Source organism: Puntigrus tetrazona, unplaced genomic scaffold (genome assembly GCF_018831695.1).
Source record: "Puntigrus tetrazona isolate hp1 unplaced genomic scaffold, ASM1883169v1 S000000683, whole genome shotgun sequence".
Classification (NCBI taxonomy): Eukaryota; Metazoa; Chordata; class Actinopteri; order Cypriniformes; family Cyprinidae; genus Puntigrus; species Puntigrus tetrazona.
The window spans coordinates 68,932-91,091 of NW_025048297.1; the positions used below are offsets into that span (position 1 = coordinate 68,932).

A 22,160-nucleotide genomic window follows, 5' to 3' on the forward strand; every position below is an offset into this window, starting at 1 on the left:
CAATTCCTCAGGGGTTTTAGTTGATACCATCTAATAAAGTTTTTTTTATAGTTTGTCACTGAAAATATATGTCACATCAATGTCAGCAGCCGCCTTTTAGAAGTTTATAAACTCTGTAATTTTTTGCGTTCTGGGAGAGTGGCTCACACAAAGTGGCTCTTCTTTGATAAAAAGGTTGCCACCCTGGTCTAGAAGAATGTTATGATCGACAGTGTCAAACGCAGCACTAAGATCTAGTAGTACCAGCACTGATATTTTACCAGAATCAGAGTTTAGGCGAATATCATTTATTATCTTAACTAACGCTGTCTCTGTGCTGTGGTGCGGTCTGAAACCAGATTGAAAATTATCCAGATAACCATTTGAGTTCAAGTAGCTGTTCAGCTGATTCAGAACTACCTTTTTCAATGATCTTGCCTATGACCGGAAGATTTGATATCGGCCTATAGTTACTCAATATGGTGTTATCAAGATTTCTCTTCAGGAGAGGGCTTAACAACCGCAGTTTTCAGGAGTTTGGAAAAGTCCCAGGAATAGGAAACAATACCCTGTTAATTATTTTGAATAGCCATTTCACCACTAAAATAATTTATTTGTTTGACTTAAAGCATTAGTGGTGCTGGGAATTGTTTTCCATATTTGTCACACTTTAATGTTTCAGATCATCAAACTAATCAAAGATAACCCTGTGTGAAAAGTAATTGTGAAAAAAAATGCTGCTGAGCAAAGAGAAAAACAAAAGGCTCATCTCCATTTTGCCAGAAAAAAATCTAAGACTTTATTTTAAAGAAAATATTTTGTGGGCTGATGAGACAAAAATTTAACTTTTGGAAGGCTCCCATTACATTTCAGAAAAAGAACATTATTCCAGTAAAACATCAACAGTAAAATATGATAGTCTTGTCAGATTCAGTGTGTACGTGACCCTGGACCACAAAACTAATTAAACCAGCAATAGCCAAAAATACATTGCATGGGTCAAAATTATAGATTTTCTTTTATGCCAAAATCATTAGGATATTAAGTAAAAATCACTTTGATTAAGATTCATTAAGCAAATGTCCTACTGTAAATATAAGCTGTTAAAAAAATTTTTGGTTAGTAATATGCATTACTAAGAACAAAGGGATTTTTCTATATTTGGATTTTTTGAAAACTCAGATTCCAGATTTGCAGATATTGTCATATCCTAACAAATCTTACATTAATGGAAAGCTTATTTATTCTGCCCAATTAAAAATAAATAAATAAATACTTTCCTACGTGTAGCTTTTAATGAAAGCATCTGCTAAATGAGATATGATTATTGGGTTCTACTGTCTTCTGTTGCATTGTGCTGCTTGTGTCTGGAGTAAATTTATTATAATACATTTCTTTTGCACTGAAAGCGTATCATAATTATTCATATTTTAGTAGCTCCAATTGGTATTGGTTAATACTTAGCTCCACATTTATTCATGGCCTGGTGAAACACACCAAATTGAGAATTAACAATGTATAGTTGATAAAAAAACCTGGATGACGGGGCAGTAATTTCTTACTGCAAATAAAAACAAAAAAACCAAAAAAAAACAGAGGTGGTAATCATCGGACCTAAAACCCCACATGTAATAATCTAGAACAGTGTCTAACAGTTAATGGCTGCTCTTTTAATTATTCTTCATAGGTGTGTTGTTTAATAGCAATCTTTCCTTTCAAAGCCACGTTTCTTGAGCATCTGTAAAATGTTTTACCATCTTGAAAACATATCTATATTGCTACTTATGTTCTCAAAGTCAAATGCAGCAATGTTCAATAATGTGTCTATGATCTTTAGGTTAGACTATTGCAATCTTTATTGGGTGATTGTTCTGCACACTTGTTAAACAAACTACAGCTGGTCCAAATGCAGCTGCTAGAGTCCTTACTAGAACCAGGAAAATATGACTATATTAGCCCAGTTCTGTCAACACTGCACTTGTCACGTCTCTGGACTCTGTGTTATTATTGTTCTTGTCTCGTGCACACGTGCTTAGTGTGCCCTACTTTCAGTTCTAGTTAATTGTCTTTCAGCCGTGTCTCGTTAATTTTAGTCAGTTACGTTGTGTATTTAGTCCTGTGTTTTCAGTTCCGTTGGTCCGATCTGCCGTCTTTATGTGAGTGTGATTTTTGTCCTATCTGCCTGCCTGCCTGTATTTATATTGTTTATTTCGTCATCTGAGTAGATTAAAACTCTTTATTTTCATTTATACTCGTTGTGTGCTCTCCTGCTTATCACACGTCCTGACAGCACTGGCCCCATAGATTTTAAAATCATGTTAATTACTTAAAGACTGAATGGCTTAGCTCCCCAGTTCTTGAGCGAGCTCTTTATAACATTATAATCCTCCATGCCTGCTGCATTCTTAAAACTCTGACCATTTGATAATACCTAGAATATTAAAATTGGCTACAGGTGGCAGATCCTCTTTCCTATTTAGCACCCAAACTCTCCAACAGTCTACCTAACGATGTTTGGTAGGCATACAGTCAGTTTAAATCTAGATTAAACATCTCTTTAACCTGGCACAGATTGCACACTAAGTATCTGTTAATCAAATCCATTAAATGATTGTTAGGCTGCTTTAATATAAAGATAGACTGACATAGCTGCATTTGAAATTGAACTGAAAATTAAGTGCTGGTTTTGTCTGGGCATGAGTTAGAACCAGCTTCCAGAAGAAATCAGTTGGCCTATAAATCACAAATTATCTTTAACTTGATTGCAAATGAATGGTTTCAGTTCTCACTGCAAACTCACTCTTATGATTATTTTACAATATTTTAAGTAAAGCACTTTAATTTACCATTGTGTATGAAATGTGTTTTATAAATAAACTTGTCTTGTCTGCCTAAAATGGTATTTTCTGCCAAGCACCTCTTTTGAAGAACACAAAGGGATTACTTTTTATGTACTATATAACAAATTTTTATGTAATATATAACTAATTAAACGGTAAATAAATATTAATATTTTATAAATTGACATTTTCTCAGCTCAAAATCTTAAGACTGAGATCTGGTCATTTTTGTTTTATGATGCACTATTTGCATCACTATGAATAGATTTGTTTAAGCAATGAGGTTCTGAGTAGTAATTTGCATAAGGAGCAGCACTTTCTTTCATCAGATTGAACAGGCATAAAATGGCCTTTCTTTACTTCCTTTATTCATACAATCATTGCGGTACAGATCACAAGTTTATTATAAGACCATATGTATTCGATAACATGTACAATAATAACGTTGCTTTAATGTACTGTTTTAGACATCATTTAAAAAAAAAAAAATTGTATAGACATCTGAAATATGTTTCATATTGCATTAATATTAGCAGCAATATTATTTGAGATGAACATTGCAACCAGCCATTTCTTGAGTCTACATTATTTAAAGAGTCTAGAAGAAAATAAATATATAAAATGCTCCATTATTTTATTATTTATTGATTGAGATTGTTTGTTTTTATGTAAATAGTAAATTTTATTGATTGTATATCTAATAATTAAAAAAATGTTTATTCTAACTTATATCTTTTTTTTTTATTAACCTAAACCATATTCAAATACACATTCAAATAACCATAACTCAAACTATATCTATTTCTTTATTTATTCATACCTACATAACTGAACTCAAATTGCAGTGGTTCAGAGATTTGGAAAATAGTAAATATTGAGGTTTCATATATTGCAAGTATGTGTTGTGTTTGCCACCAGCAAGGCTGTAGATTAGACATGCCAAAAATAAACATATTACTGTGATGAACCAGGTAGTCCTTAAACTAACTGATTTATGTAAAATGTAAAAATTTATATATATATATATATATATATATATATATATATATATATATATATATATATTATTGAAATACAAGAACATGAAACCATTGGCAGAGAGTACTGACAGCTTCTAACCACTTCAGCCCCTTTTTAACTCTTCATTCACTGTGTCTTCTGCTCTCTTTTTCATTAACATTTGCATGTTAGGTCGTAAGGTCTGATTCTGGCATTCATTACACAAGGGAGTGATTTGCCTGTCACATAAACAGAGTAAATCCACACCCAGAAGCACCATCCTGCCGCTGCATCGGTGGAGCCTGAGACCAAAGGAACCATGCTTCCCATGTTTTCGGGAAAGTTATGCCACTTCTCAGCATAGCCGGTTCCCTTCTATTCTGTTCCTTGGAATTATTTATGTAGCCTATGTCCTTGTTGGAGGTCTGATCTTCTGGAAACTAGAAGGATGGTATGTGCTACAACAGATTGATCTCCTGAAAGAGAAAAGAATGAAACTACTTGAGAAGTACCCATGCGTGGGTCAGAATGGGCTCAGAGAACTAGCACAGGTATGACTGTAGAGTCTATTTAACCATTTGAATGCAAATTTATTAAGCTATTGCCATTTAATTTAATGGCTATCTGTTAAAAAAAAGTCTTTAAAATGAACATTTGTGCAGAAAATCATCAAGACCACCAGTCAAGAAACCTAGACCAATTTGTGGTTGTTAAACAAGATTGACAGTTGGAATTCTCTTTTACATAGAATTCTCTTTATTGGTCTGTTGTTCAAATTATTTCCATTATTATTTATCTGTTTTTTAAATGAAATGGCTTTTTTGTGAAAAGCAGATAAATAATATTAATAATAAAACATGACAACATTTTGTTGTCATTTTAACAGAACACAACTATTATATGTCATTCTACATGTGCACACTGTTTTTATTGTCATTTAATGTTTTACAAATAAGTGCTAATTGATTATTATTACTGTTTTAAAGATGATAAAGCTGCTTCGCTGAGTGGTTTAAGTCCAGAGAGCAATGACACCTGCAGATGGTTTCTGGAAATTTACCAGCTCATCTGTGTTTTGCAGCAACTGTGGTCACAACTATTGGTGAAGGATGGAACACTTAACATATTGAATTTGACAGTCCAGTTTATTGTGTAGCATCTATTCAGATGAGTTTTCATCTTTTTACAGGCTATGGGAATATAATTCCATTGACGACAGCTGGTCAAATCTTCTGTGTTTTGTTTGCGCTTTTTGGTGTTCCCCTGAATGTAGTGATCCTAAATAGAGTTGGAAAATACATGTTGGCAATTGAAAGGAATTTTGCAATTTTCTGGAGAAAAAAATTGATAGAGGGGTGAGAATTGAACCTTTTGTATATTTGTTTGTTTTTTCATTATATTCAGCACTTGAAGATTGTGTTGTGGTTTTGAATGAATGCCTGAATAAATGTGATAAGCAATAAAAACTAATATGCCTGACCTTTATGTGTAAACACACTGTAACCATGAATTTGTTCCTTTGTTTACAGAAATGTGTACGAATATCCATTCACAGTATATCTTTTGTGAGCTCAGCATTTTTGTACTTTGTGGTTCCTATGCTGCTTTTTAAAGAGTATGAGGGATGGAGTTACGCTGAAGCCATTTATTACTGCTTCATAACACTCAGCACTATTGGATTTGGAGATTATGTTGCAGGTAGGAGACTACACATTTACTATTACTACACATTTTCACTTTTATACTTTCACTTAATTTTCAGTTGTCAGCATGTACCTTTATTATGATGCTTATGTGCTCACACCCTGGTTATTAGATTTGGACTATTTAGCTTGGCATTTGTGTGTGTTACATAATGCCTTCTTTGTTTGTAATGTAAAGTCTAGACATTTTGTAATTATTCTTATATGTAATTTTTACAGTCAGGAAGTGAGTTGTGTGTCATTCAAGATTGATCAAGAATTTTCCTGAATTTGAATACTGAATTGAGGTAGCAAATAAGATGCAGAATTGTAATTCAAATTTAAAATGTATTTAAGCCAATAAAAAGAACTTAAAAGAAAATCATATTAATGTATGCATAGCATTTAATAATATATTTAACAAATTAAATTTAATAAACAAAAAAATCATATATTTTTTATAGTGGAACATCCAGACAATCCTCTAAAACAGAGCTAAAAATCTATATAAAATTAATAATACTACTACTAATAATACGAGTGAAAATAGCATATTGTAATAGGCATAGAGTAAATAGCCATATTGAGTCAAAATTGTTATAGTTATCATTTGTTTTCATGCAAATCTGCATAAATGTCACATGCCATTTCTATGAACTGAACTTTTGTGAATTGGTCATTTTGACATTGCAATACCTACATTTTTAAATTCAATTTTATTCAAATTATATCATGCCAGCCTTGATAACAATACATTTAAATCCCTATTTTTCCTGCCAGATCACAATCCAGAAATAAACTACCCAGAGTGGTACAGTTGTTTGATGGCAGTCTGGATATTCTTTGGACTGGCTTGGCTTGCTCTTCTCGTCAATCACTCCATTGAATTACTGGAGAGCCTGAATGCATACATGAGAGGAAGGCAGAATGCACAAACACAAGTGGAGGAGTCCAAAGAACAGCCAGATAAAGGACTAAAAGGGGAAGAAACATGAAACATGAAAAATGAATTTAACAGTGGTATGAAAAACAGGATAATGTCTGGTGTATGAATAATGCTTTATCTACTCATCATTAAACAATATATTTAATTATTAACTTAAATACTTAATATTTAAAGAAACCTTCAAATTTATTGATAAAATTCAAAGCTTCTAAAACTGAGCTAAATGTTTTGATTATGTTTTGATTTGACAATGAAATTTGAGCTGTTTTGATTCACTTGCTTGGTTCACTTAAAAAAAATGAATGTCACACCAAAACCTCCAGGCCTATATTAAACTTACAACAGTGAAAGAATGATTTTATTTATTATATAATACCTATATTTCAAGCATTGATAATATTACATATTTTTCAAATGTCTGAATCAATATATTTCAGTGATATCAAACTAGAACACAGGTTCATAATAATTGATCTTTGTTTGAGTGTGGATTATGCAGTGAATTTAGAAGTCTTTTTTCTATAGTTTTGAGGTATGTTATGGTTTTTACAGATCCCACAATAGTTTTTGCTGCCCCAACATAGGCATGTATTAATTGTTAAATTCTTTTCAAACAACACATATAAGTTTTGATAATTGTGTAATGTAAATCTAAAATAAACAGAGAAATTTTGACAATGTTACATCATTATATCACATGATATAGATCCTGATTCCTTAAAAGAAAACAATCAAGCAACCTATTTATGTAGGTTACCTCCAAATGCTAACATGATTTCTCGTTTAAGACTCTATTTAGGGAAAACTGACGATATACACTCTAACCAAGTACTGTTCATACATCCTATGTCTACAGCAACTGCAGTTGTATGTTAAGCATCACACTGAAAGAATTTCTGCTGTTTTAACAGAAAAGGATATATTACGGATCCCAGGAGTTCCAAGTATGTATCCAGGTAAATTGGGCCAACTAGGCTTGATTGTACTGTACATTGTACACAATAAATGGTCTTAAATTAAAGGAACATTGTTTCTCTAAATTATGAAGTAAGTTCTGCTGCTGCACTTTAACACTGGTGAAACCTCAAAGTAGAGCTCCCTCATCATGAAAGGTAGTAAGTGTGTGTATATATAATACATATAGACAGACATTTCTTTGGCTATGTACAGCATGGAAACATCAATGATTGTGCAGTCATGAATTTGCAGTCAGTAATTAAATGGTTTGTTGACTGTTTTGGGGGAAGAAGTTACATTTAAAGTTCAATTACATTTAAAATTCAATTGATCAGTTAATTTATTCAGTGTTTTAGCCAATTTGTTGCTGTAAATATGTTTTAGTCACATTTTTTATATTCTTAAATATTTAATATTCTTTATACTACATGTTTTATTATTTAAATAAGTGTATTTCGTAGACACTTTTATCCAAAAGAACTTAAATTGTAATCAAGGTACTCATGTGATCATGCATTCCCTGCACTGTAAAAATGAATAAATAAATAAAATAAAACATTGTAAAAATGCTATGGTAAAACCTGTTAATTGTTTAACAGGATGTTCCATACTGTAGGTGAAGATATTAGCATGACTAATAGGATGTTTTATGTAATTGTACAGGAAAATACTGTTGAAATTTACAATCAAAACATTTTTTTCTTTCCATAATTGCCTCTGGTTTACGCATTAAAGTACTAATAAATTATAGAAACACTTTCTAGCAACTCCTCTCTCTCTCTCTCTCTCTCTCTCACTCATATATATAGTGATTCGTGATTTACAATTTGACAACTTTAAACCAACTTATTTAACTTAAATTGTTTAAAAGTAGTTTACAAAGACTGTGTCAACAGCTCATGCTATGTCAGCTTTGTGGCTGGAAGATTTCAGTCATGCAAACCCACTGACTATAATTTCCATTTGCAGTCACACAGCGGCAGGCAAGTGTGTAGAGGAATTTTCCACTGAATACTATTGCTTTGACAGAAAAATGCTGATGTCACACTATCAGAAAAAAAATGCCTTCATAAAAATGTCCTTTAAGGTGGTTGAACAATAAAATATTTATTTGTGCAAATACATTATTCCAGATTACATTTGTAACAAAGAGTCAGAGAAGTTTGGATCCATGTGCTAGTTCTTTTTTGAGAGTGGTCAAACAGGCAGCAGAAGAAGGGGTATCACAGACAAAGGCAGAATCATAAACAGTTCCAGGCAGATGTCGAGGCAGACAGCAAGTATCAGAATGGGTAAGTCCAGGCAAGGGGTCAGAGGCAGGCAGCAAACAAACAGAGAATTGGTAAACAGTCCAAGCTAAGCATGGGAAATCAACAGTGGGATATAAACGCTCAGAATTACCAGCCGGGCAAGCATAAGACTTCGCACTGAGGGTGTGTCAGGTACAGCTTATATAGTCGGTGTAATGAGAAACAACTGGGCAGGCAATTAGCCCAAGTTATGGGGCATGATGAGAAATGTAGTTCAAAACCATTAATTCGGGAGAGGGTTCCCTCCGGTGGCCATTGAAGAGAGCATCCAGCTAGTGTTGACATAATTGTGACATTGTTACATTTGATTGACCTGGTCATACATCACTCAGAAAAAATAGGCTCTGCAGCCAGGCATTGACAGTCGGAAGATCAGAGGGTGCACTATTGTGACCATGGGAACAATGGTGGTTGGAAGCCCAAAACACACTGAAACTCTGCCCAGAGGAGGTAGCAGCTGCAATCCTGTTGGTTGTCATGACAATAAGAGTGGAGGAAGCAGGTAAGCTCCTGATTGAGCTGTTTGGCTTGTCCGTTTGACTGGGGGTGATAGCCAGAGGTTAAACTCACATTAATACCAAGTTGAATGCAAAAGGCCTGCCATACCCGGGATGTGAAAACATTGATCTGCAGTGCACTTTCACAAGAGCACCAAAATACATTCATGCAAATGTTGGGGGCGGAGCACAATGACATAATCATGTGGAAATACAATAAAATAGCGAAAGGGACAAGGTGGGAAAAAATGTGGAATACGCCAGTCATAAGTCAGGTCTGAAGAGGGTGAAGGAAGCCCTCTCAGCCCTAATCAGAAACCAACTTGTGTAGATTTTAGTAAAAAGGCTAAATATAAAAAAGACTACATATTAAAACAAAATAAAAATCTAATATATATATATATATATATATATATATATATGTGTGTGTGTGTGTGTGTGTGTGTGTGTGTGTGTGTGTGTGTGTGTGTGTGTGTGTGTGTGTTAAATTAAACGGATTACGAAATCTCTCGTAGAATAGACATTTTAGACAAGTTTCAGAATTTTAGAATAGTTTCATTCATATTTCACTGTACATCATATGTTTTATTCATTTTTGAATATATTTTACTCTTCATATTTGTTTGTTTTTAAAATAAACTGAATTCATTCACAGAAGCAGATGCGAGGTCAGAAATGTAAACGTCTTGCAGATGGATGTGTTTTGAGAAGACATTAGGTTATTTCATTTTGAAGCGGCGCTGTGCAGTGTATGACATCAAAGTACCGCGAAAGCGTTTGACAGCTTCCATATGCTCGTTATAATCGCTCTCGCGGTAGTTGATGTCATACACCGATCGGTGGCTGCAGCGCCTCTTCAAGTCGAACATACCTTCTCTCTGAAGGGACCGGTGTTGCAACAATGCAGTCTTCTACCATTACCTTAACCAGGCGTGGGTAGCCTCTCCTCCCACCAGTTCAGGTGTTCCCGTTTAAAAGAAAAGTCCCGCCCCTACCGCGGCTGAAGATTCGGCTCTTTCGATCGCTGGCAAAGAATCGACTCTTTCGCGATCGACACATCTCTACCGATTTTCCACGGTTGGCTTTGCTTACTGTGCCTGTAGCGTATTTCCCATATTGCTGCTGTTACGTGTGAGTCGCCTTTCAGGTATGATTCCCTGTACCCTATCGTCCTAATGTGGGACATTTAATGTGCTTTTGCTACGTGAAATCTGAAGGAAACTCCCTTTCGTTCGCCATTCAATCGTCTCTTGCTCCTTCGCGCCGCTAGTGCTGCAGTCGTATACGGCTTGGAAGATGATTTACCATTACGAAATGGAGATTGCTTGCTTGCCTTGTGTCTTACTGTCTTCCAATTTTGTTTTAATGGACTTTTCTCTGTCTCTAATTTGTATGAGAGATAAAGCTTAACTCTTTGCTTGGCAATCTTAAGCTCTTTTTGGTTTTTTTCGCTTCCTTTCAATGCAGGTAAAAGTTAGGATTTCTTAGTTTCTTGTCACCAATGTCAGAATTATTTTCCATGTGGGTTTTGAGCTCCCAAATCACTTCAATCCACAACTCATGACTTGGCAAGTCATTCATTTGTAATATATTTGACATGGACTCATGCATGAGTGTGCTTGTTTCAGTTATTCAAACTGTGTTTTATCAGCAATCAAGTCAAAAGAGTTAATGATGGGGGTGTGTGTTGGAGCAAAACAAAAAAGTAGCCCAATTATATTCACTGAAATGTGTATTTTAACCTAAAAATACTATATTTGTTGTCTGACTTAACTTGATTTACAGCAAAAATTTACATAAGTAATATTATGTCAGAAGACTGAAATGTAATTCCACCTCTGAACAGCTTACAATTATTTTGTGCTTTTTTCTATTTATAATTTTTAAATAATAAATAGTTGATATTATTATTGTTGTTGTTGTTGTTGATTGAATGATTGCTAGCAAATAGTACAGTTTTCTTGTGTACATTTTCTAATACATCTAATATTCCCCATAACCCTCATACTGAACCATACCAGAATTGTGACCTAAAATGGGAATGTGTGCATAAGAAAAGCATAAGAAACTGACTGTTACACCTATAGTCTCTATATGTACTCAGGCTAAAAATGCAGCCCTTTGGCATAAAGTTGGCTTGATGTACAGTGTATATATATTCGATTTTCACAAGTTCAGACAGTCTCTGAAGTTACATATATAAAAATTTAAAATGGGGTGGGTTCTTTTTTGCGGTGGTTTCACAAAGGGGCTTAGCTTAACCCAGGACTAGGCCTTAGTTATATTAAGCAACTTTTACAAGAATGCCTTCGAAGAAATCATTTCAGGTGTGCATCTTGACACAGAACAATGACACTGACATGTTTCAAGATATATATCAGAACAAGATATTTTCAGTTGAGACAGCCTAAACATATCTTAAACCATGTCTGTGAACCTGGGAGTATGTGTATCATACAAGCAGAGTGTATTTCATTAAGGAAAAATTACAATATTTTCCGAAATGTTTTTTTTTCTTGTTTAAAACAAACAAATGTATTTATTCTTTGCACTTTATAATTTGTGCTGGGTTTTTTTCTCTTGTCTCTGTATAAAGTAGTATATAAGCAGAGCAGTGGTTTTCTGGTTTAGTAACCAACTAAATGTTTATCGCTGCTGTTTACGCGACCACCTACTGTCAGAAAATGTTTTTGTCATTCTGATTTTTGTGCAGGTCAGACCATACTCTATTTTCTCTGAATCTAATTTAAATTTTAAAAACTGCTCTGTTTGAATCGCATGGATATGTTATGACGGATTTCCATTAATCGCAGGGAAGGCACACAGCTGCAGCTTCTCAATGACAACATATTAACGCTTCTTTTCATTCACAGTAGGCTTATTAGCAGGAGAATACAAACTTGCTGAACTTGAATTTTGGACCGGAATTGCAGCTATTAATAATAATTGTACTCATTTCTGCAGATTCCAGTATGACATTTTGCGATATCTTGAGAACTCACTTGTGTTCTCATTTTCTGTGCATCCACAGATTGCTATAAGGAGAGTGAAGGCTTTAAATAATTATTAAGGAGTTTGCAAATGTGATATTGATTTAATACGGCATATCAGTCAAGAAGTTCTGCATGATTTTGCCTTTATCATTCCTCAATCATTCAGCTGTTCAAACTAATTAATTGAAAGAATTAAATTACCACCACGCGCTGGTGGTTTGTTACATTTTAACATATAATTTCAGTTATTTAACTCTTAGTATTTCTGTATTCAAAATGTATATTTAAAACGTATACCATATATTCACAACAATTTTAGTTTTAATTGCACTCATTGCACATCTGAGCCTCATTAAACATCTGATAACCTATAAAAGTAGAAATGTTGAAAAGCTGAAGTTTTAAAATTTTGACATGCATGAAAATTATGCCATTGCATTTCACTCTTGAGTTTTTTTATACCATTAATATTCCCTCTAGCCTGCCTATGGTCCCCAGTGGCTAGAAATGGCGATTCACCTGCTTCAAGCTCAGATGGTCCAATCTGGAACCTTTCCTTTATGTCCCTTTTTTTTTTTTTTGCCCACCCAGAGAATTTAACAGACAAAATCAGATCAGCTGAACTGTACAATCAAAAGGATGGATGATCTGACAGGATTGTTACTATAAGGTGAATCAGATCTCACATGTATACTAAGGACAAAAAATAAGTGTGCAAACTCAAGCATTGTTTCTGTCCAGTTCACTCGATTTAAAGTATTTTACCACAGGGAATAACATTCATATTTCTATATTTGAGATTGTATTACATTAATTCTGGCAAACAACATCATAAGATGATGATATTTTAAGCTCCCTTATGTAGCCCAATGTGTGTTTTGAAAGAGTAAATTTCTCTATAGATGATTACTTGGGTGTCAAGCACCTATCCAGCACCTCCTTATTTGGCAGACACCTAATTCTTCTTTAGGATGGCGACAGGACAGTCTTCTTGCTCTGTGCAGGCTCAAATCTACACACACACACATAACCCTTATCTACTTCTCAAGGCTGCCTACTTCTACATAAACTGTTTTACATATGCAGTGTTTGTTTTAGAGTGGAAAATACAGGTTGAAATGGGATTCTCTAATTATCTATATGCTGCACATGAATATCACAGTTTTTTTGTTTCTAGAGCTCAAGTAGAGAAGACAGGAGTAAGAAGTCATCCTGACTTTTTACCATGGCTCTGTGACCTTAGAAGAAAAATAGCTCACAGCATGCAAAGTGATACGTTTACTCTTCTAGGCTGACTATAGAAATTACACTGTTATCTATATTGACTAATATAGATGCCATTACTACTTAAATCAATTAAGTACTCAGTAATAACTTGATCAATCATAATATAATGTTACAATCAGTACCAATATGAAGGATATATGTAGCCCGGCAGAACTCCTTCACAGTATTAGATCTGTGCATGAGGTCTTAATGAGATAGCAGCCTAATTAAAGCTGCTCCTGTCTTTCATCATACAATGAAGACTATTGATTTTCATTTATTTATTTGTTCTTATTTTATTATGTACAAAATGGCAAATGTCAACATTGTATTAAGAAGGCTATTTTTTGTTCAGAATTCTTTATTGATTAGAAGTGCTGAAGTCAAAATATTTTTTTTCTTTTTAGTCCATGAATAATGAAAAAATGCAGTGGTTACTTTTTTTTTTTTTAAATTTGGTAAAAATGATTATTATTTATTAAAGAAACTTTTATAAACATGCCTTAGATAAAAACATTACTGGTGTCCATCTTCAGACAAAACAAAGGCACTGATGTATTTTAAGTCTATGCAAGTTTCTTTCAGTTGAAACAGCCCAGACCTACATTTTAGTCTAGGATTAGTCTTAAGCCCTCTTTGTAACAGGGGTGATATTTAAATGGTAACCAAGCTCTGCTTGGTTTAAGTTCGTATATTTGCATATATCTTGCATATCCTTTTGCTATTCTCCATTTGAATAATGAATATACTATTGATAGCTGCTAATATAGACCGCTAATTCCTCGCACAAAGCATAGGGCACATGTTAGTTTGCAGTGTTAGCATGTTAGTTCAAGCACAGAATTTTTGTCCAGTCAAATTTAATTTATGTGAGAACACAGTCTGCTTTTATTTATTTATATATATATATATATATATATATATATATATATATATATATATATATATATATATATATATATATATATATATATATATATATATATATATATATATATATATATATATATATATGACAGACTGTGAAATAGATTTAGAAATAACATTTCAAACTAATTTTGCAACATTTAAAAAAAAAAAAAAAAATTGAGCTTGTTCTAACAGTGGAGTTAAACATTGTGCTGCATTGTAAAATAACATTTTGGACCTACAGAGTGGAGATGCTTTCCTGAAATAATTTGTAATTTTCTTTTACTTGTAGTAGTCACATGCTCAAATAAAGCAGATCTTTGGTTATAGGCTTGTATCATCTTATCCTATCTGAGTAGAACTTTGGGTTTACAGATTATTCTGAAACGTGAACATTTTAATGGGAAAACTATTTACTTCCATTATGCTGCAAAAATGATGATTATTATTATTATTATCATAATATTAAAAATTTTTTATCATGTATGTTGTTGACTGACAAGGTTTAAATGATGGATGTAAAATATGATGTAGTGCAAACTTACATGATGTATATCTTACCTGTGTATTTTTGTTTTCTTTTTCAGCAGTCTCAACAATGGACTCTTTTCCTTCCTGTTTGGTATATCCTGTGTTTCTTGTTTCTGTTTGGGTCATTGGATGTGTCTGAGCAACTGTTATTGTGCATTTATGTTTGCATTGAACCCTTTAGCATAATAAAGTCTTTGGAGTTTTTCATCTGGGTTGTGGTTGTTTTTCTTGATTTTAAAATCCTTATGGATATGTTATGTAACAAACTTTCACACTAAAAAGGAAACATTTATAAACATTGCTACTTTATATAACCAGTTAACATAAAACTGCACGTTGTTGGATTTTTTTCACTGTTGCATACATTTATTTTGTGCTCTAATTTAGATTTAGAAGCAATTTAATTGACTACTTAAAAGTCATATAGGAATGGTGAGGACCAGTTATTTTATTTTAAATACAAGGTGTCAGATATTTTATCACAAAATTTTTAGTACAAATGTAAGTAGGTTTAATGGGGTCTTTTGTAAAATATGTATGCACATTTTAAAGAGTTCTTTCAATAATAAAGAAACTATTTAAGTTCCATAGTTACTGCTTAATTTTATCTTTTTTATATTTTTAACCACATATTTAACTAGTTATTTGTATAAGCAATGTGAATATGAAAAAAATGTGCCCTATACTGTGTTAACATCTCCATTATCAATAATGAAAATAATCGACAGTGATTCTCATTATTGATTAGTCAGGTCTGCCCACAGTGGACATCCAGTTGGTCACGTCAAATTACAGCCATAATGCATTTCTATGGACAAAATGAATTTATAGATCATTTCAAGGATGTAAAATAACAAGTGAAACACAACATAACATAAGAAAGCAATTCAATGCAGGCTACCGTGTTTTGTAAACCTGTATTAGTTTTTGTTTGTTTAAGATAAAAGTATAGCCAGTATATATATGCGTATGTATGTTTTATTGCACATTTACTGTAAACAAACATACAGTCTTACGTATCAAATGTGTGGGCACTATTCATTTTTATGTTTTTAAAAAAGTGACCTATATTCATCAAGCCAGCATTTTATTTACCAAAAATACAGACAGAAACAGGAATATTCTGAAATATTATTACAATTGAAAATACAAAGAATACAAAGAATATTCAAACAGAAAACCATTTCAAATGTAATATTTCACAATGTTACTCTATTTTTAAATAGAAAAAATAGAGGCTTAAAGAGCATACAAGACTTCATGAACATGAGAGACATATTTCAAAAAACATTAAAATAGTAATGTGCAATAGTAATGTAACGTGTCGCTTTTGGCCAGTACTGCATATAAAGAAAAAAAAGACATGTTCTCGCTTTCAGCTGTTTCAACCATATTTATTCATATGTGATCACTATCAAAAGCAGCAGTCAGTATCTGGCCTGGCCATTAGCAGCTTTAAGTATTCCTGCATCCTGAAGTTCTCAAACATATCTGGGTGTTCATATGGTCACATGTGCTTCATGTCCTTCCTGTCTTCCTGAAGCAATGGCTTATGTGTCTTGCATTACAGATCATGCCTTTCCTCAAGACAAAAATAGAAAGCAATTATTTAACTTAATGCACAAACAATATTTACATCATAAATCATCATAAACAGCAGGATAAAACAAATTGTCACTATAGCATTGAGCATCAAGTGTTTGCCACCATATAGTTTTTAATGCGCTCAAACACTAACTGGAAACCACCCAACCATTAACTGGAGCACCGGGGAAATCATCGAATGGGGTCCCATACCAAGCCACTCATTCATCCCTCAATCTCCCATTCCACCACCGTCAAAAGTCCAGAGACCACCATCACCGCTCACATTCCTCAGTATATCAATCCTTCGCAGATGTCTTCAGCAAGGAACGTGCTAAACAATTACCACCTCACCAACCCTGGCCAGACACAAAATTACCCCATGGAAAAGCTTATCCCCTTTCTCATCCCGAACAAGAGGCCATGGAAGAAAACATCCGTGCAGACCATCCATGTCACCAGCTGCCTCCAGCTTCTTCTTTGTGACCAAGAAAGACGGTGGCCTACGTCTGTGTATAGACTATCGTGTGTTGAACAATGCTACAATAATATTTGCTTATTCACTTCCCCTAGTTCCTGCGGCCATGGAAGAACTCTGTGAGGCTTGCATATTCACCAAGCTCGATCTGCGAAGTGCATACAATTTAATCCGTATCCGAGAAGGGGATGAATGGAAGACCACCCGGCAGTGACTCCTGCCGGTCACTATGAGTATCAGGTAATGCCCTATGGGCTCGCCAATAGTCCTTCAATTTTCCAAAGCTTTATGAATAAGATCTTCCGAGATTACTTCCATAAATTCAAAATCATTTATCATTGATATCCTCATTTATTCCCGCAACTTACCTGAACACCAGGGAGCACAACCTATTCCTCAAAGCTGAGAAATATGAATTTCATTAAACTACAGTTTCGTTCCTTGGTTACGTGAGTAACTAATATGGGATAGGAGATCGCAAGCTCCTCGCCGTCAAGCTCACCCTTGAGGAATGGCAACACTGACTAGAGGGAGCCCAATTACCTTTCACCGTCGTCACAGATCATAAAACCTCCAATACCTACAAAATGCCAAGAGACTTAACGCCCGTCAGGCTCTTTGGTCCCTATTTTCTCTTGTTTTGAATTTAAAATAACATAGCAACTGGGGGATAAAAACACTAAAGCCTTATCCCGTATGTACTCCCCAGAGCCTACCACTACCCTGCCCGAACCTGTGTTACCTCCCTCAGTCTTTGTTGCACCGATCTTATGGCTGGATGAGGATATTCGTGTTGCCACCCTCAAGGAGCCTGCTCCACATCAAGTACCATCGGGCCTCACTTATGGATAAGTACTTACTGGATAGCATGCACACATCACCTGGTTCGGGACTCCCTGGCAGCAGGTGAACCCTCACGCTCCTCCAACAAAAATACTGGTGGCTGGAGATGGTTACAGTCAACCGTTACGTCCAAGGATGCTCGGTCTGCACCACCACAAGGACACCACAACGTCTGCCCGAAGGTCAACTCCAGCCGTTACCTATTCCTCGGGCCCTGGACCCACATAGGAGTTGACTTTGCCACAGACTTACCTCAGACTTATCTCAAGGTTTCACCACTATTCTAGTTGTTGTCGATTATTTTTCCAAAGCCTGCAAGTTAATTCCATTGAAAGGTCTTCCGGACAGCCAGGTATTCCGAAACTTCTCCCGAAGACCCCCCAAAGACATTGTGTCAGACCATTTACCTGTGTTGTTTGCCTGATTGAATTGTTAACCTGTTGCCGACTCACTGCCTGCCCATTTACTGTGCTATCTGGACTACCCCTGAGATTGTTTGCTATTTTGGACTGTCTGCCTGGTATTGACCCTGCCATTGTTTTCCCATTGATGTCTTTTGCCTTTACCTCTATTAAACTTCTCTGCTACTACTGTGGCACCTCGGGACAGCGAAGTCTGGGATACCCTCAGAAGGATGCTGCACCTCGGGTAAATATTGAACACTTTGCACTGCTGTCCAATAGAAGCCTGTTCTGCTAAAAACTGTTTCTCTCTCCATTCATCTCACAGCCATGATAGATTCCAGAGCTGCCCTATATATAACTGACCACAACATTATCGCAAAATTCAACTTAACCATTCAACCCTGCAACCCCGTTATTAGGATAAAGGGCATTAATGATTCTTACATTACCAAGTGAATTTCCGAGCAGAAACAAACCCTAACTTTCCAAGTTGGTATATTTAATCAAGAATCAATCTCATTGTACGTAGTGGATTCAGCCAAACACAAAATCATCCTGGGATTTCCATGAACGCACATGACCCCCTCATTTCCTGTCAAAAAGGTGAACTACTGAACTGGTTTCACACAATGTTTGCTTCCCAAACCTTTGCCATGCCTCACCACCAGTGTCGAAAGCCCAGACACTTCAGTTGATATCCTCTCCTGTTACCACAATTTCATAGAAGTGTTAAGTCAAAGCAACAAAACTGCCTCCTCATAGATTTGGGGACTGCATGATTTAACTGCTCCCTAAAGCCATGACACCCAAAAGTAAAGTATACCCCTTATCACATACTGAGAGTCTCGCTACAGAGGACTATATCTCAGAAACACTCAAGTCTGGGTTAATTCTTCCATCCACGTCTCCAGCTGCTGCCAGATTCTTCTTTGTTGAGAAGAAGGATGGAGGATTACGACCATGTATTGATTACCAATGGTTCAACAGTGTTACCAAGAAATTTAGTTATCCGCTTCCTCTTGTTCCGTCTGCCTTAGAACAGCTAAGGGAAGCTACACCAAGTTGGATCTACAAAGCTCGTATAACCTCATCAGGATCAAGGAAGGGGATGAATGGACAACAGCTTTTCTCACCACTAGGGGGCACTATGAGTACCAAGTTATGCCGTATAGGTTAGCCAACTCACCAGCCGTTTTCCAATCATTTATTAATGAAATTTTCAAAGACATGCTCAACCGGTTCGTCATAGCCTACATAGACAATTTTCTCATCTTCTCCAACTCCCTCTACAAACACATTCACCACGTGAGAACCGTCCTATCTCGTCAATTAGAAAATTATGTCAACTGGGAGAAATGTTAATTCCATGTAACTCAAACTTTCTTCCTCGGGTTTCAAATCAGTCACCATCAAATCAGTCCATCAGTAAAGATGCACGAGCACAAAGTCACAGCAATCATTGAATGGCCCCAATCCACAACCATCAAGGAACTGTAAAGGTTTCTGGGCTTCGTAAATTTCTATTGATGGTTCATCAGAAATGACAGCCATGTGGCAGCCCCCCTAACATCACTCCAAAAGGGAAAACCTAAGAAATTCCATTGGTCTCAAGAAGATGGGCAAGCCTTCATATCACTGAAAGAAAGGTTCACCTCAGCCCCAATTCTCAGACATCCCGATCCCAACTTACCATTTATTGTTGAGACCATGGGATTGGAGCCATCCTCTCCCAAAGATCCGAGCAGTCAGACTGCCAATACTTTGCCGAGCACATGGAGGGCCTCTAAAAGGAGGGCCTCTATATTTCTTTTTGTTATATAGTGTTTACAAATTTACTGTTTATTCAGTTGAGCATTTCAGTTGAGCATTTTCTGTATATAAGTAAATGGTTTGTGCTAAATGTGTTTTGTAAAAGAAGTTTCATCATGATTTATATTAACTTATCCAAGATTCGATCCAAGATGGCGGCGCGGCAGTAACACGTAGCGCCACTCCGAACCAAAATGGTGTTTTTGTTTGTTCAAGACGTTATTTTGTATGCTTCAGCCAAAAATTTCGTAGGGCATGGATACCAACGACAGTTGTGTCCCGCATATCGACCACCAGACACTGAAACTGCTCAGAAACCATGCAACAACTAAACTGAGCGACAACGTTGCACGCGGACTCCGGGACCTCGGCTTGCTGTGCGGACCAGGCCCTCAGTCCTCTGTGTCTCCTGATGCCGAAGGCCGGGGAAGAGGACGCCGCAAGCGGTGTTCGAGGAAACGGAAGCGCGATGGCGGGCGGGTGTCCGTGCTAGGCTAACCACTAACCCTAGCCGGCCGGCACTCCCCTCCATCTTTCTGTCCAACGTTTGTTCACTTGACAATAAGATGGACTACATTCGACTTCACCGAGCAACATGGCGTGAGTATAGGGATTGCTGCGTCTTTGTCTTTACGGAAACGTGGCTCAGCGACGGAAACCGCCATTCAGCTAACCGGGCTAACCTCATTTCGTGAGGAGCCCCGCCCCCACCTTGGCTACTCAGACCACATCTCTGTTATGTTGATTCCAGCATATACAGACCACTCATCAGACGCTCTAAACCGGTTCTGAAACAGATTAAAACTTGGCCAGCAGGATCCATCTCTGCTCTTCAGGACTGTTTTGAGTGTACTGACTGGGAAATATTTAGGGAAGCTGCAACCAACGGCGATTCCATTGACTTGGAGGAGTACACATCATCAGTGACTGGCTACATCGAGAAGTGTATTGATGATGTGACCATCTCCAAGAACATCACCACACGTTCTAACCGCAAGCCGTGGATGAACGCTAACGTGCGTGCTCTCCTGAATGAGCGAGACTTCGCCTTCAGAGCAAAGGACCGGGCTGCCCTAAAAACAGCGAGGGCTAAACTGTCCCGAGCTATCAGAGAAGCAAAGCACGCTTATGCTAAAAGAATCCACGGCCACTTCCAAAACAGCAGTGACTCACGGCGCATATGGCAGGGCATTCAAGCGGTCACCAACTACAAGACAACTCCACCTGTCTGTGATGGTGACGCCTCCCTACCAGATGCGCTGAATGACTTCTACGCACGTTTTGAGGCACAGAATAAAACAACGGTGAGGAAGTCCACCCCTCATACCAATGGCCCGGTACTCTGCTTCACCCCAGCTGACATGAGGAAAACACTTTATAGAGTTAACCCACGGAAGTCTGCTGGACCGGACAACATTCCAGGCAGAGCACTAAAGGAGTGTGCAGAGCAGCTAGCGGATGTCTTCACTGATATCTTCAATATCTCTCTGAGCAGCTCTGTCATTCCAACATGCCTCAAAGCAACAACAATCGTCCCGGTGCCTGGTTTCGTGCCTCAATGACTATCGTCCCGTCACACTCACACCAATTGTGATGAAATGCTTGTCATGAGGCACATCAAGTCACAGCTACCACATTCACTTGACCCATTACAGTTTGCGTATCGTCCAAACCGCTCTACGGACGATGCTATCACCACAACCCTCCATCTCGCCCTCTCACATCTGGACTCAAAGGGAAACTACGTCCGAATGCTGTTCATTGACTTAAGCTCAGCATTCAACACCATCATCCCTCAGCAACTGGCCTGAACACCTCTTTCTGCAACTGGATCCTGGACTTTCTGACAGGTAGACCTCAGTCAGTCCGGATCGGGAACAGCATCTCCAGCACCACCACACTGAACACTGGAGCTCCTCAGGGCTGTGTGCTCAGTCCACTGCTGTTCACCTTGCTGACTCACGACTGTGCAGCGATGCACAGCTCCAATCACATCATCAAGTTCGCTGATGCCACGACCGTGGTGGGTCTCATCAGCAAGAACGACGAGTCAGCATACAGAGATGAGGTGCAGCAGCTCACAACTTGGTGTAGAGCCAACAATCTATCTTTGAACGTCGACAAGACAAAGGA

At 36.6% G+C, this 22,160-nt stretch overlaps 1 protein-coding gene across 1 annotated transcript; it reads left to right on the forward strand.

Moving 5' to 3' along the window:
• The first annotated feature begins 4,923 nt into the window (after nt 1–4,923).
• LOC122334919 (potassium channel subfamily K member 17-like) lies at nt 4,924–6,702 on the forward strand. Its single transcript, XM_043232798.1, is given in 4 exon segments — nt 4,924–5,136; nt 5,139–5,173; nt 5,348–5,516; nt 6,281–6,702. Coding segments are annotated over 4 exon segments (570 nt in total). The 5' UTR covers nt 4,924–4,985; the 3' UTR covers nt 6,496–6,702.
• The last annotated feature ends 15,458 nt before the right edge of the window (nt 6,703–22,160 follow it).